We start from the raw sequence: 14,601 nt of genomic DNA, 5'->3' as shown, positions 1-14,601 counted from the left end.
CAAGGCTGTTGAAACCGGTCCCAAACTAGTTTTTGCTGGCACTATTGCAAGAATACTGTTCCTGCACGAGTTTGTTAACCACCAATTAAATGATAATATGGCTGAAGCTTGCTTGTAGGTGTGTATAAAGGATCCTTGGCTTTTTGTATCCAGTAGAGTCTTTGTACCAAGGTGCAAACCTCTCCTTTCTTCTGCAGAATAAAGCAACTTTTCCTTATCCCTGTCTGGCTGTTATTGGCTCTCAGCTAGGCGGACCCGACATTTCGGAAACAACTTCTTTGCCCACTTGCCAGCACTCAGGTATACAGGGAGACTTACAGGTAAAACACACCCATCCGCAGACAATTGTCCTGGTTAATTGGAGTCATCAAGATTCCAAACCACCATTAATGGCCCACACTTTGCATAATTACAGTAGGCCCTCAGAGTTATATTTCATATTTCTAGTTTCAGATACAAGAGTGGTACATTTAAACAAATGGGATGATGACACTCAGTAGATTATAAGCTTTGTAATGCTACCTTACAAGAGACCTTTTGCATGAAGCATATTCCAGTTACACTATATTCACTCATTAGCATATTTTTATAAAATTATATAGACTTCAGTGTCACACGGGGAATATTGGCCTCTGAACTATTCCTGTCCAGGACAGTCGGCACTTTTTATATCAGGTCAGCTCCATGTTCAGCTGCATCTTCTTGAGCTCCTGCAGTGCCTCATGGGAGTTGTAGTTCAGGTCCCTCATGCTGTGCCTTGTTAATTTGCCCTCCATCATTACTTGTGCATCATGGGAGATGTAATCCAGCCAGGAGCCCAGCTCTTAAAAGATGCATTATAGTGCTAGACTCCAGGAGCTCAATTGATTTATCTTCAGAAGTGACCTGGTCACAGTCTGTAAGTACTGACATGACGAACAAATATTTAACAATGAGCTCATCTATCTAGCAGAGAAAGGTCTAACATAACCAATGGTTGGAAATTGAAGCTAGACCAGGGGTCCCCAACGTGGCACCCACGTCCTGGCCAGTGGTGGAGCATCCGCCAAAATGCCACTGAATTTCTGCAGCATTTTGGCGGCGACGCCTCTCGATGACGCTGCTTGCCGCTGACAAGTGACGTCATCGAGAGGTGTCGCCGCCAAAATTCTGCGGCATTTCGGCGGATGCTCCACCGCTGCCATGGTCCTTCGTCTGGCGCCTGCCAGACGAAAAGGTTGGGGACCACTGACTGGGAATAAGGTGCAAATTTTTAACAGGGAGGGCACCGCGGACACACCACGGACACAGATCACTGCTGAACTGGCACCAAATGAAACAGTCCAATTTTGCTCCCTCAAAATGTTTTGTTTTGAGTTGACTGAAGCCAAAATGAGCTATTTCACTGAGTCTTTCCTGGTGGAAAACTGGGGGGGGGGGGATGACAAAAAATGGATATTTCCCTGAGAAAAGTTTCAGTTTTGTGGCAACAGCATTTTCTGTTGAAAAATGATTGGGGTGGAACATTCCCACCTGCCTCCAGCCTTTGAACTAATCAATCTGGTCTGTTAGGAAGAGGAACATGTGTTTGACGCTGAGCGATCCAGTTCAGTCCCAGCAGAGGACCGACCAAGGGACATGGTGATATCTGCAGCAGGGCGAAGTGGCTGTGAAAGGCTCCCAGATCTGGAGAGTTACATTTTCTACCCCCATCCCCAGTGAGAGGACCCTGAGCTCAGCCTCAGGAGCAACGGGAGTTGGGCAGCTCAGGCTTGAGACAAGACTCCAGGAGCATCCAGGGGCTTCAGCTCTTTCATCACCATCTGTATCCAGTGGACGAACCGGGAGACTCTTGCATACACTTCAGGAGAGGCCCCGTTGCTCGGCCCCCATGAGACGATGCCCTGGGGCACCCCATCACACACCAGGGGGCCCCCCGAATCACCCTGTGAAATGAAACATGCCTCAGAGGACTAACGCCTTGTGTGCTTCACTTGTCGCTGTCACACTCACAGTCCTCCCACCCCCATCTCCGGCCCAATGTCACCTTCCCTCCATGCCCTCGGCACTGCAGATCTGAATTTGACGCTTCCCACTCCCAGAGAATATACCAGAGCAGCCCCCCCCCCCCCCCCGACCAGCAGGATCTTTACCTTCAGGGTGGATTTCTTGTGTTTGGGATCCCCCGCACAGAGCATGGACACAGCATCATATCGTCTGGTCAACTTGCGTTTACACACCTTGTCAGCCATCACCTCCAGAACCACATCCCGCAGCACGTCCGACTTCTTAGAGGAATTAACTTGCGTCCGGCCCCACCCAGACACGTTGCACTTCGTGCCCACAGGTACCTCCGGCCAGGGGTGGGGCAGACTGATGGGCTGCACCCAGTCATTGAGTTCAGCCTTGTTTCTCAGCTGCCGTGGGAGGGACAAGAGAGTTGGATGCAAGGGAGACGTAAACAGACTAGAGTGCAATGGAGAGTATCAGGGTGATGGGATGGGGGCGGTGCCTGCAGCAGTGTGAGGTCACTGGGGGCGAAGTGATAGGATGGGGCGGTGCCTGCAGCAGTGTGAGGTCACTGGGGCGGATGGGGCGGTACCTGGAGCAGTGAGTGGGGTGGGGTGATGGGCTGGGGGCGGTACCTGCCGCAGTGTGAGGTCACTGGGGGCGGGGTGATGGGATGGGGGCGGTGCCTGCAGCACTGTGAGGTCACTGGGGGCGAGGCGAGGGGATGGGGGCGGTGCCTGCAGCAGTGTGAGGTCACTGAGGGCAAGGCGAAGGGATGGGGGTGGTACCTGCAGCAATCTGAGGTCATTCAGGGAAGGGTGATGGGATGGGGGTTGTACCTGCAGCAGTGCGAGGTCACTGGGGACGGGGTGAGGGGATGGGGGCAGTGCCTGCAGCAGTGTGAGGTCACTGGGGGCGGGGTGATGGGATGGGGTGGTGCCTGCAGCAGTGTGAGGTCACTCAAGGCGGGGTGATGGGATGGGGGTTGTACCTGCAGCAGCATGATGTCATTGTTGTCAGTCATTTTATCATATTCGGGGTGGGGAATCCAGCGCTTCACTCTAATTTTCTGCCTCCTTTGTTCTGTCTTCGAAATGTTGTGGGCCCCCAGTATCACGATGCCTTTGCTGCCCAGACACACAGAGACCAGCCAGGCATCAGTGCCGAGCACACCCCGAGAGCCAGAGATCCCTTCGGGAGGGGGAAGGGGGGCAGGACTTCCAGACACTGTGACCGCTTTGGGAATGACCAGCCCTGAACCCCCTTACAGAATAATTGCATAGTGCAGGACACATTGCATCTGGGGGAACTTGAGGGCTCTGGCTGGCTCAGGGGAGCAGGGAATGGGACACAGAGCCTTTCCCCTCTAGGGGGTGCCAGGCTGCCTGGTATCCCCATGGCTGGGGTATTCCCCGGTGCATGGGATCCAGCTGATCCATGGCCTCGTGATGCCACTGGAGCGGCTGGCTGGCTGGCGCAGCATCATCACCGGGAACTGTGGCCCCGAACGTGGCTCTGCAGAGGTTGAGCGGATCCCCCAGTGAGCATGGGGGGAGGGGGATGTCCTTACCTCCACTTCACTCTACAGTGAGCCGCCGTCACCACCACATCCTCCCGGATCAGAAACCCTCCACAGGTATTCACGAGTCCAAAGCATCTTTTCATCTTCAGAAAAGCCATGTAGGGTCTGGAGTGGGGCACAGCTTCCTGTCCCCCGACGATCCCCCCTGGGAGAGACAGGGGACTGGTTCAAATCCACCACTTGGGAAAATGTGAGGCTGGGAAATCAGCCCCTTCCCATCCCCCTCTCCACATCTGTAGGGAATTTTGGCACTCACATCTATCCCGGACCATGTGTGACATCGTTTCAGTTCGCCCTAGAGATTTTGGTTTAATGGGGCCATTATACCTTTATTTTGGGCCATTAACCCATTAAACCTTTAAAAATGGGCCAGGGCCAGAATGTGTGAATCTTTCATGATGGCTTGATGAGAACTAGATTGGCCCAGAGAGATCAACACGCATTTCTGAGACACGCCTTTGGGCCGTTCGCACTGGAGCGTCTTAGTACTTTTGGGGACCCTTTCTAGAGAAACCTGAAACACTCTGGGGCTCGGCACCTCCTGGGCTGAGTCCAACCGTTCTTAGCCCTCTGATAATGAACATGTTTTTATCAATGACTTTGAAGAAACAAATAAAATCATTGCAGGTAAAGTTTACAGATGACACAAAAGAGAGGGGAGTGGTAAATAATGAAGAGGACAGGTCAGTGATGCAATCTGGAGTGTTTGGTAAACTGGGCTTTGGCAAACAACGTGCATTTTCCTATGGCCAGAGATAAATGCAACATCTAGGAGCACAGGATTTCGGCCACATCGATGGGATGGGGGACTCAATCCTGGGACGCAGTGACTTTGGGGTTGGGGCAGTTAGCTGCGGCCAAAAGTGCTAACGTGATCCTAGGATGCAGAAACAGGGAATCTCCAGGAGGAGCAGAGAGGTTATTTTACCTCTGGATTTGGTGCAACTGCTGCTGGAATCCTGAGTGTAGTTCTGGTGCCCACAATTCAAGAGGTATGTTGGTAAATTGGAGAGGGGTCAGAGAAGAGACACAAGAATGGTTAGAACAGGAGTTCTCAAACTGGGGGTGGGGACCGCTCAGGGGGTCATGAGGTTATTACATGGGGGGTCACAAGCTGTCAGCCTCCACTCCAAACCCCGCTTTGCCTCCAGCATTTATAATGGTGTTAAATATATAAACAAGTGGTTTTAATTTATTATGGGGGTCGCACTCAGAAGCTTGCTATGTGAAAGGGGTCACCAGTACAAAAGTTTGAGAACCACTGGGTTAGAAGGTTAGAAAACCTGCCTTAGAGTGATAGACCCAAGGAGCTCGATCTATTTTTCTTAACAAAGAGAAGGTTCAGGGGTGACTCAATCACAGTTTCCAAGTATATACCTGGGGAAAAAAATAGTAAATAATGGGCAGAGAATCCAGCCGGGAAGGTCTAACCTGACCCAATGACTGGAAGTTGAAACAAATTCAGACTGGAAATGGGATGCAAATTTTTAACCATGAGAGTCAGTAACCACTGGAACAATGGCTGGATGGACTCCCCATTGCTGGTGATTTGTAAATCAAGCTGGGCTGTTTTTCTAACAGGAATTAATGAGGGCAGGTCTCTGGCCTGCGTCCTGCAGGAGGCCAGACGAGATGATCACATGGACCTTCTGGCCAGAGAGTTGACAACTCTACAAACAATATCCCTCACATGCGATAACTGCAAATACCTTCTCCCAGCCACTCCTGCTGCCCATAGCAGTGCCCATGTTACCGACCCGGGGCCAGAGCCCTCAGCCATTATTGATAGAGGTCTTAAAAACCATCCCAGAGGAACAGAGGCAGGTCTGTGATGTGGCAAACCCCCCTCCTCTCCATCGCCGGGTGGCTGCTTTTGTGGCCAATCTGCTGGGGGTGACCCAGGGACCTCCCCAGCTAAACCTTGAGCTGCTACAGCTTGAGCAAAAGCTCTTGTGTCCCTTGTGGCCTGGCATAGAGGGGCGCCTGTCACACACACACAGCCGATGGTTGTGAAGCCACCCCTGCCTCCCACAGCCCAGGGGAGAGCCCAGCCTTGTTGGCCACTCCATTGCTGCTCCGGACTAGCAAAGCGCCCCGTGACCCGCTGGGACTTATCCACCAGCTGGTCCCCCAGGGGGCCAGCAGTTACTCCTCGGTCGAGCAGCAGGGGCAAAGGCTGGGACTTGGCCATGCTGCCTCTGGGGCCAGAGCAGGAGGAGACGACCCCGGCTGGGGCCGTGGGGCTGGAGGACAGAAGCATCCCACCCAGTTCTCCTTCAGCTCCCACGCCGCTCTGCTGAGGCTGGGGAGATGGCTGGGCCGATGCCCGAACACTCTGCTCCCTGTGGGTCTTACCTGCTCAACTCCCCCCCAACCCCCCCAGCCCACGCGACTCACCACCCTGAGCCCCGGGGGGAAGGATTTGCACGAGAAAGGCTGCGGGGAGCAGGAACAACAGCATCCTTACTGCAAGTGCAGAGATGGTGCATATGCCTCAGCCCCGAAGGGCTGCACAGACCGGCTGAGAGCAGAGGCGTGAGGGACAGGAAACCTCAGGGTGACATTTGCACCAGCCAGGCAGGGGCTCAGTCGTCTCAGTTCCTGGAAACCCACCACATGGGCTGGTGGGTGCAGTACAGGCCCAGCTGGGACCAGACCCCCTCCCCACAGCTGGGAACGCTTGGCCCCTGGAGCCCTGCCCAGCCTGGTGCCAGGCCCAGCTGGGGCTTTGCCGAGTGGGGACCCCCCCTCATGCCTCGGGCAGCCGTGCACAGCTGAGTACAGTGCACATCTGGCACCGGAGGCGGTTCAGCTGCTAACCACAGCCTTAGCTCTCGCTCAAGTCTGGCACAATTCTGGTGGGGGCTTCCGGTGCGAACCTGGCCCCTTGGTACTTCTCAGCTGTCCCCTGCCCTGTGGGTGGGTGTGTGCTGGGGGAGCGATGTGGGTCAGAGAGACCAGATTCCCCCATCTGTGACAGCCCTGCTGCCCACAGACCCCCACAATGGGGGGAAAGAGTGTCTCTGATTATCAGCCCTGCCAGGCCAGCCAGTCCCCCGCCCTGGGGGCAGATTGGGGCGGGTGTCTCCTAGAGATGAAATAGCACAGGGAGGAGGAATGACAGATACCAATGGACAGAGGGGGGTGTGTGGGGCTAGAGAGATAGTTAGGTGGATGGGGATGAGTATGGATAGATAGATGGGGATGGAGATAGATGGAGGGGGATGGGGGATGTGTAGATAGATGGATGCAGATCGATAGATAGATGGAGATGCATAGATGGGGATGGATGGGGATGGGGGTTGTGACGATGTGCAGTCGATATGATTTTATACAAATATGCTAATGAGTGTATGTAATGTAACTGGAATATGCTTTATGCAAAAGGTCTCTTGTAAGTTATCATTACAAAGCTTATAATCTTCTGTGTGTGTTCATCCTATTTGTATAAATGTGTCACTCTTGTATCTAAAACTAGAAATATGAAATATAACTCTGAGGGCCTATTGTAATTATGCAAAGTGTGGGCCATTCATGGTGGTTTGGAATCTTGATGGCTCCCATCAACCAGGACAAGTGACTGTGGATGGCTCTGTTTGCAGGCAGCCTCCCTGTGAGTCAGGCTGGGAGCAATGTGGGCTTGAAGTGTTGCAGTGACATGTGATCATGTCACCTGAACTGGAATCCATCTTTAACCTGGTGCTTTTCTATTGAGAAGGGGGGATGGGGGGACCCAGAGGCACCAAGGATTCCCGCCTTATGCAAAAGATAGGTAAATGAGTGGAACAGAACAAGCCAGGGGCCATCATGAGGAATCCCCTAGCTACCACCTGAGCTGGAACAAGGGCTGTACCAGGGGAAAGGATTGTGCCCAGGCCTGGAAGGTGTCCAGTCTGAGAAAAGAAACTTATTGAAACATCTCTAAGGGTGAGATTTTACCTGTATTCAGTTGTATTACTCTATTAGGTTTAGATTTGCGTGTTTTATTTTATTTTACTTGGTAATTCACTTTGTTCTGTCTGTTACTGCTTGGAACCACTTAAATCCTACTTTCTGTACTTAATAAAACCACTTTTTACTTATTAATTAACTCAGAGTATGTGTTAATACCTGGGGCGGGGGGGGGGGCAGCTGTGCCTCTCTCTCTAGCAGTGATATAGAGGGTGAACAATTTATGAGTTTACCCTGTATAAGCTTTACACAGGGTAAAACAGATTTATTTGGGTTTGACCCCATTGGGAGTTGGGCATCTGAGTGTTAAAGGCAGGAACACTTCTGTGAGCTGCTTTTAGTTAAGTCTGCAGCTTTGGGGCAAGTAATTCAGACCGTGGGTCTGTGTTGGAGCAGACGGGAGTGTCTGACTCAGCAAGACAGGGTGCTGGGGTCTGAGCTGGCAGGGAAAACAGGGTCAGAAGTAGTCTTGGCACATCGGTTGGCAGTTCCCAAGGAGGTTTCTGTGATCCAACCCGTCAGAGGGGTAGATGGATTTTTCGTGGCTAGAGGAGACTTTGTCAATCCTGTCCCATGTTTGTCCCAGAAGCCAACACCCCAGTGAGCCGCGGCGATCCCAGCCTGGCCCCCAAGGAGGCTGCAACATCCTGGGGGATGCCCTACAACATGCCCCTCCCACCAGGACCCCCTGTGGGGCTGTGCAGCACAATCAGCTGGGGCACAGGTGCAGCCTGGCCATAGCCTCTCATCCCCCCATCCCCTCACCGCCCCGCATGCTCCCTGTGCCCAGGGCAGCGCTGAGAGGCCGCGCCAGCCCACAGTGTGGGGACCCAGCCCCGGCACATGCACAGATCTCCCTGCCACCTCCGGAGTCCGGACAGATCAGGCTGCTTTTCTCCTGGTGATTCCCTCCACATCTCGGTCTCAGCCAGTGGGGCTCCTCCTGCCCTGAGGGGGAGGGGGCATTCCCCTCTGACACCCTCCAGCTCCCTGTTTTGCTGGAACCACTGAACCCAGGTGTCCTGGGTGCCAGCCTTCCCCTGTCAGGGCGAACTCCCTCCCAGGCCTGGGCCGACCCAGCGTCGGCTCCAGAGCTCGAGGCTCACACTGAATTTTCAGTCCCAGCGCCAGCATTTTATTTTTTTCTTTGATAACTTCATTTTTATTCACGGCAAGGCTAGAAAGCAGCGAGCGCAATGAACGCGGATGTGTAGCAGCATGGGGCTGCTGGAAAGAGGCTGGGGTGCCAGCGCTGAGTTCCCGTCCCATCGACGATCTCCCAGGGACCTTGGCGGCACTGGGACCAGCTGGGTTTGGAACGGGTGGCCAGCCCGAGGTAACAAACACAGAGCACAGCCCTAGCACGGACAGGACAGGCTGCAGTTCCATCACGACTCAGCCGGCAGCGTGAGGATGAGGATCTCTGCCGAACAGTCACTCGACATGGGGTGAGCTACAAACCGCCAGGTTGGCCCCAGAGTTCGGCTCAGAGACAAACCACCTGCTTCCCGAGCTTGAGAGCCTGGATTGGGCTGGCTAAGGGAGCCGACGGGAGCTGGACTTGAACCTGGCTCCTAACTCCTCTAGGCCCCCGGCCTTGGTGCTCACAGGTTGAGTGCTGCCTGAGCAGAGCACTGCCTGGCGGTGGGGACAGGGGGAACGCAGGCCCTTTGCAAAGCAGGTCCTATGTCAGGGCATCTCCAGAGGCCACTTGTGAGACAAGCAGCAATTCCCTGTGGGGCTCAGGGCTGCAGAGTTCTCAGGGTCTGCAGGATCCAGGGGACGAATCTGGAGACTCTGGTGTACACCCCGGGGAGGGGGGGCTATTGAGGGAGCCCCAAGAGACGATGCCCTGGGCTGTTTTGCCACACACCAGGGGGCCCCCAGAGTCACCCTGAGAATTAAAACAAGAAGCTGGTGATGAGAACAACTCAACAGATTGGTTTCCCTCTGTTCTTCAAGTCCTGACATACAGCTCAGCGACTTTTAGCATCACCCCATCCCCCTTGTTCTGGCACAGCTGGTCTCAGCATCGCCCCCTCCTCACCCAGCCCAACCAGACTCAGTGGGCTCCGTCCCCCAACCCAGCTGCTTGCTCCCTCCCTTATTCATTTGTACAGCGCCTAGCGCCACGGGGGGGCTGGTCTCTGATCTTTGCTCACAGGCCCGGCTGCAATCCCGAGAAAGTCACTGTTCCTAAGAAGGAACTGGGGCCTTTTGAAGCCAGGAGAATATTTACCTTAAAGGAGTCTTTGCCCTCTTTCGGATCCCCTGCACAAAGTATGGTGGAGGTGTTATAGTAACGATAGATGTGGTCAGGATTCCTCAGACACACATAATCCTCCAGCACCGCCACATCCACCTCCCGGAGCACATCCGAGCCCTTTGCCCTGCGGGCGCTCATCCGGCCCCAGCCGGCGATGCTGCACATGGCCCCAGGGCACACGCCCTGCCAGGCGCTGGGCAAGGGGATGAGCCCCACCCATTCACTGAGCCTGGCTCGGCGCGCCAGCTGCAAAGACAGGACACGAGGCTCGCGGTCAGTGAGAAGATCAGAGTTGTGGATGGACCAATCCAAGGAGAAAGCAAATGCAGCCAATGCATGGCAGGAGGTCACTGGGGGCAGGGTGATGGGATGGAGGTGGTACCTACAGCAGTGTGAGGTCACAGAATGTGGGGGGATTGGATGGGGGCAATACCTGCAGGAGTGTGAGGTCACCAGGGGCGGCGTGATGGGATGAGGGTTGTACCTGCACAAGTGTGAAGTCACTGGGGGCTGGATGGTGGTATGGAGACAGTACCTGCTGCAGTCTGAGGTCACTGGGGACAGGGTGATGGGATGAAGGTGGTGGCTGCCGCAGTGTGAGGCCACAGGGAGTGGGGGGAGGTGGGCGGTACCTGGAGCAGTGTGAGGTCACCGGGGGTACAAGGGATGGGATGGGGGCGGTATCTGCAGCCATGTGAGATCAGAGGGGGTGGAGTGATGGGAAGGGGCAGTGCCTGCAGCAGTGTGAGGTCACAGGGTACAGCTAATGAGGTGGGAGCGGAAGTATGAAGTCACTGGGGACAGGGTGATAGGATGGGGGTGGTACCTGCAGCCGTGTGAGGTCACTGGGGGTGGGGTCATGGGATGGGGGCAGTGCCTGCAGCAGTGTGAGGTCACTGGGGGCGGGGTCATGGGATGGGGGCGGTGCCTGCAGCAGTGTGAAGCCACAGGGGGCGGAGTGATGGGGGGGCTGGTACCTGCAGCAGCATGACGTCGTTGTTAAGGGAGTTAATGTCATATTGCGGGTGGGGGATCCGGCGACGCACAGGGATTTCTTGTCGGCTCCATTCCCACAGTCTAAGGTCATGGACTACCAGGGAGACGGTGAGGTGTCTAGTTAAGAGGAAACCATGAGGCCTTAGGGGATCGCAACATTCTAAGAACATAAGAATGGCCATACTGGGTCAGACCAAAGGTCCATCTACCTAGTATCCTGTCTTTTGACAGTGGCCAATGCCATGTGCCACAGAGGGAATGAACAGAACAGGGAATCATCAAGTGATGAATCCCTGTCGCCCATTCCCAGCCCTTGGCAAACAGGCTAGGGACACCATCCCTGCCCATCCTGGCTAACTGCCATTGGTGGACATATCCTCCATGAATTTATCTAGCTCTTTTTTTAACCCTGCTATAATTTTGGCCTTCACAGCAACCCCTGACAAGGAGTTCCACAGGTTGTGCTGCCTCTGAAGAAATACTTCCTTTTATTAGTTTTAAACCTGCTGCCTATTAATTTCATTTGGTGACCCCTAGTTCTTGTGTTATGCGAAGGAGTAAATAACACTTCCTTATGCACTTTCTCCACACCAGTCATGATTTTATAGACCTCTATTATATCCCCCCTTAGTCGTCTCTTTTCCAAGCTGAAAAGTCCCAGTCTTATTCATCTTGCCTCATATGGAAGCCGTTCCATACCCCTAATAATTTTTGTTGCCCTTTTCTGAACCTTTTCCAATATATCTTTTTTGAGATGAGACGACCACATCTGCACACAGTATTCAAGATGTGGGCATACCATGGATTTATATAGAGGCAATATGATATTTTCTGTCTTATTATCTATCCCTTTTGACTGCATATCAAGTAGATGTTTTCAGAGAACTATCCACAATGACTCAAGATCTCTTTCTTGAGTGCTAACAGCTAATTTAGACTCATCATTTTCTATGTAGAGTTGGGATAGTGTTTTACAATGTGCATTACTTTGCATTTATCAACACTGAATTTCATCTGCTGCTCTCTTACCCAGACACCCAGTTTTGTGAGATCTCTTTGTAACTCTTCACAGTCTGCTTTAGATTTAAGTATCTTGAGTAATTTTGTATCATCTGCAAATTTTGCCATCTCCCTGTCTACCCTTTTTCCAGATCTGGGCTCCTTGTGCCACCTAGCTCAGTCAGAGTCCACCGATAACGATTAATTCCTCCCTTAGGTCTTCAGGCATCCTGCACATTGCTAGTGCCTGTCCAGTCCCAGGGTGGGGGGCTGGGCAGCTCGCAGGGTGTGGGGAGGGGTGAGTTTCTTACCCCTGCTCCTTGTTACAATGAGCCGCCGTCAGCACCATGTCATCTCGAATCAAGAACCCCCCACATGTTTTCACTCCTCTTGACGTTGCTATCTTCACGTAGGCCATGTAGGCTCTGGAGTGGGGCTGGGCTTCCCATCCCCCAATGATCTCCCCTGGCAGGGAGACAGGGAGGGGTGAAAATCACATGCTCTGAGACAACTTGTGTCTGGAGAATGTAACCAAGGACCTCAGGCCCAACCTACCCCTAATCATGAGCCCTGATCGGCCTGTGGACCCAGACAACTCAGCCTCCTGCTCCCTCCTCTCCAGACCAGCCCATCAGTACCCAAGCTCTCCCCTCCACTCCTCCTGGATCGGCCCCTCACTCTATCCCCATCCCACTATACATCTATGGGTTCCCACCTGGACCTGTGCACCCATCCATCCCTGCTCTCTGGGGGCTCCCCCTCCCTGGGGCTCCACCACCCCCCTTAGCCCACTTTGGACCCAATGCCCCTCTGGGACTGATGGTTAAATCTGCCCCCTCTGTTCTCCATGGGCCCCAATGCCCCACCTCTGTCCTCACCAGTCTGAGCCCTGGGGGACAGGAGAAAGGCTGCAGGGAGCAGGACCAGGATCAAGAGCTATATCCTCAGAGCCAACCAGGGATGGGAATGGAGCATCTGCCTCAGCTCTGGAGGTTATGTGGACCAGGGCAGGAGAGGGGAGGGCAGGGCCTGGCAACCACAAAGGCTGCCTGGAAACCCCCACCTGGATGGGCCAGGGGTGGAAATGACCCTGGGAGAAGTAACGGCCGTGCCCATGTCGGGGGGAGGGGTTTCCTCCCTGCTCTGGTGCCCAGCCAGCCTGGCTAGGGAAGTGGCTAACACTGTCCCCTCTACCCCTCCCACTTCTTTGCTATAAGTGTGATAAACACCCTTGGGTTTTTCTGCACCTAGATTCCCTGGCCGCTCGATTTCAAGGCCAGCATTTGCTCCTTAGCTCCAACATGAACTTCGCAGATTCCAGGTCCCGGCCACCTGGTTTCATCCTGCTTTGGCCAGCGAGGTCGAAGAGCCCCCTGCACTCAGAAACTCCCTCCCCTTGCTCTTCAGGATACAGTTGTGCTGGTCTTCAGATGTTGCACAGCTGTTGTCATGTGGCTTTCCAAAGCATGATCTTTCCCCATCACTTTATCTCCCTGCGCCCCAAATACTGTCATCAGGGGTTCACACCAGCGACTTTGGGGGTGGAGGTCAGGAATTCAGTTATTTTCAGTTTAAGTGAGAAGACAATGTTCCATCATTGTCAGGTCCAGAGGGTGAGAGGCACCACGGAAATGTGACCTCCTAGTTCTCCATTCACTTGAAACTAGCTCCTTGATGGGGACGGGGGTAAGGACATAATGGTCATATGGGGGTCCCACCAAAGGTCCATGTAGCCCAGTATCCTGTCTTCCAACGGTGGCCAATGCCAGGTGCCACAGAGGGAATGAACAGAACAGGGCAATTATCGAGTGATCTATCCCCTGTCATCCAGTCCCAGCTTCTGGCAGTCAGAGGCTAGGGACACCCAGAGCATGGGGCTGCATCCCTGACCATCTTGGGTAATAGCCAGTGATGGACCTATCCTCCATGAACTTAAATAATTCTTTTTTGAACCCTGTCTTCACAGCATCTTCTGGCAAAGAGTTCCACAGATTGACTATACCCTTTGTGAAGAAATATTCCTTTTGTTTGTTTTAAACCTACTGCCTATTAATTTCATTGGGTGACCCACAGTTTTTGTTAAAGCAGCAAAGAATCCTGTGGCACCTTATAGACTAACAGACGTTTTAGAGCAGGGGTCTCAAACATGCGGCCCGCGGAGCTCTTCCCTGCGGCCCGCGGAGCTCCCCAGGGCTGCCCATAGGGGGGGGCAAAGGGGGCAATTTGCCCCGGCCCCTGGGCTCCGCAGGGGCCCCCAAGAGAAAAGCGGAGGCTCCCGCCTCCGCCCCTCTCCTGGAGCCTCGGCGCATAGAGCGCCGAGCCTCCATCCGAGCGCCTGAGCCCCGCCCTGATCTGAGCCGCGTGGGGAGGGGGCGGGGCTGGGAGCTCTGGGCTGAGCGCTACGCTCGGCGTGGAGCTCCCAGCCCCGCCCCCTCACCACGCGGCTCAGAGCGGGACGAAGCTCAGGCCTCGCCGAGACGCGCTCGGGTAAGGGGGAAGCGGGACCCGCCGGGCCGGGCCGGGTGGAAGCGGGACCGCCGGGGCCGGGCCGGGCCGTGGGGAAGGAAGCGAGACCCGCCGGCCGGGCCGGGGTGGGGAGGAAGCGAGACCGGCCGGGCCGGGGGGGGAAGCGGGACCGGCCGGGGTGGGGAAAAGAGGGACCTGCCGCCGCCGAAGCGCAGCCCGGTCTTCGGCGGTGGGGGGCCCCTTCTGTTCCGGGACCCGCCGCCTAAGTGCCCCACCGCCAAGCCACCAAACAGCTGTTGGTGGCGCTTAGCACTTTCCAGGAGGGAGGGGGGAGGAGCGGGGAGCCGCGCGC

General features: G+C 54.6%; 2 protein-coding genes across 2 annotated transcripts; both read right to left on the bottom strand.

Moving 5' to 3' along the window:
- Nucleotides 1-1,745: 1,745 nt before the first annotated feature.
- Nucleotides 1,746-8,297, bottom strand: LOC120380056 (mast cell protease 1A-like). The gene is made up of 6 exons (XM_039497560.1): nucleotides 8,288-8,297; nucleotides 5,969-6,064; nucleotides 3,566-3,716; nucleotides 2,981-3,116; nucleotides 2,133-2,396; nucleotides 1,746-1,925 (listed from the first exon to the last, which is right to left on the bottom strand). Exons 1-6 carry the CDS (start codon nucleotides 8,295-8,297, stop codon nucleotides 1,746-1,748), a joined length of 837 nt encoding a protein of 278 aa, XP_039353494.1.
- Nucleotides 8,298-9,281: 984 nt separating this feature from the next.
- LOC120381127 (granzyme B-like) lies at nucleotides 9,282-12,201 on the bottom strand. The gene is made up of 4 exons (XM_039499230.1): nucleotides 12,101-12,201; nucleotides 10,766-10,901; nucleotides 9,762-10,034; nucleotides 9,282-9,416 (listed from the first exon to the last, which is right to left on the bottom strand). The coding sequence occupies exons 1-4, from the start codon at nucleotides 12,199-12,201 to the stop codon at nucleotides 9,282-9,284; spliced, it is 645 nt and encodes a 214-aa protein (XP_039355164.1).
- Nucleotides 12,202-14,601: the final 2,400 nt, after the last annotated feature.

This window comes from Mauremys reevesii, linkage group 13 (genome assembly GCF_016161935.1).
Source record: "Mauremys reevesii isolate NIE-2019 linkage group 13, ASM1616193v1, whole genome shotgun sequence".
Classification (NCBI taxonomy): domain Eukaryota; kingdom Metazoa; phylum Chordata; order Testudines; family Geoemydidae; genus Mauremys; species Mauremys reevesii.
The sequence above is the reverse complement of the archived record's forward strand: the minus strand, read 5'-3'. Positions and strand labels throughout refer to the sequence as shown.

Bases quoted from the DNA above. Each gene is read 5' to 3' on its own strand.
- LOC120380056 (XM_039497560.1), bottom strand. The intron at 3,717-5,968 runs GTGAGTCGCGTG...TGTCTCTCCCAG, and splicing joins TCCCCCCGGGGCTCAGGGTG to GGGGGATCGTCGGGGGACAG. The intron at 3,117-3,565 runs GTGGAGGTAAGG...GTGTCTGGGCAG, and splicing joins GCGGCTCACTGTAGAGTGAA to CAAAGGCATCGTGATACTGG.
- LOC120381127 (XM_039499230.1), bottom strand. From the start codon at position 12,201: ATGGCCTACGTGAAGATAGCAACGTCAAGAGGAGTGAAAACATGTGGG. The intron at 10,035-10,765 runs GTACCAGCCCCC...CTGTCTTTGCAG, and splicing joins ACGACGTCATGCTGCTGCAG to CTGGCGCGCCGAGCCAGGCT. The intron at 9,417-9,761 runs GTAAATATTCTC...TTTAATTCTCAG, and splicing joins AGGGCAAAGACTCCTTTAAG to GGTGACTCTGGGGGCCCCCT.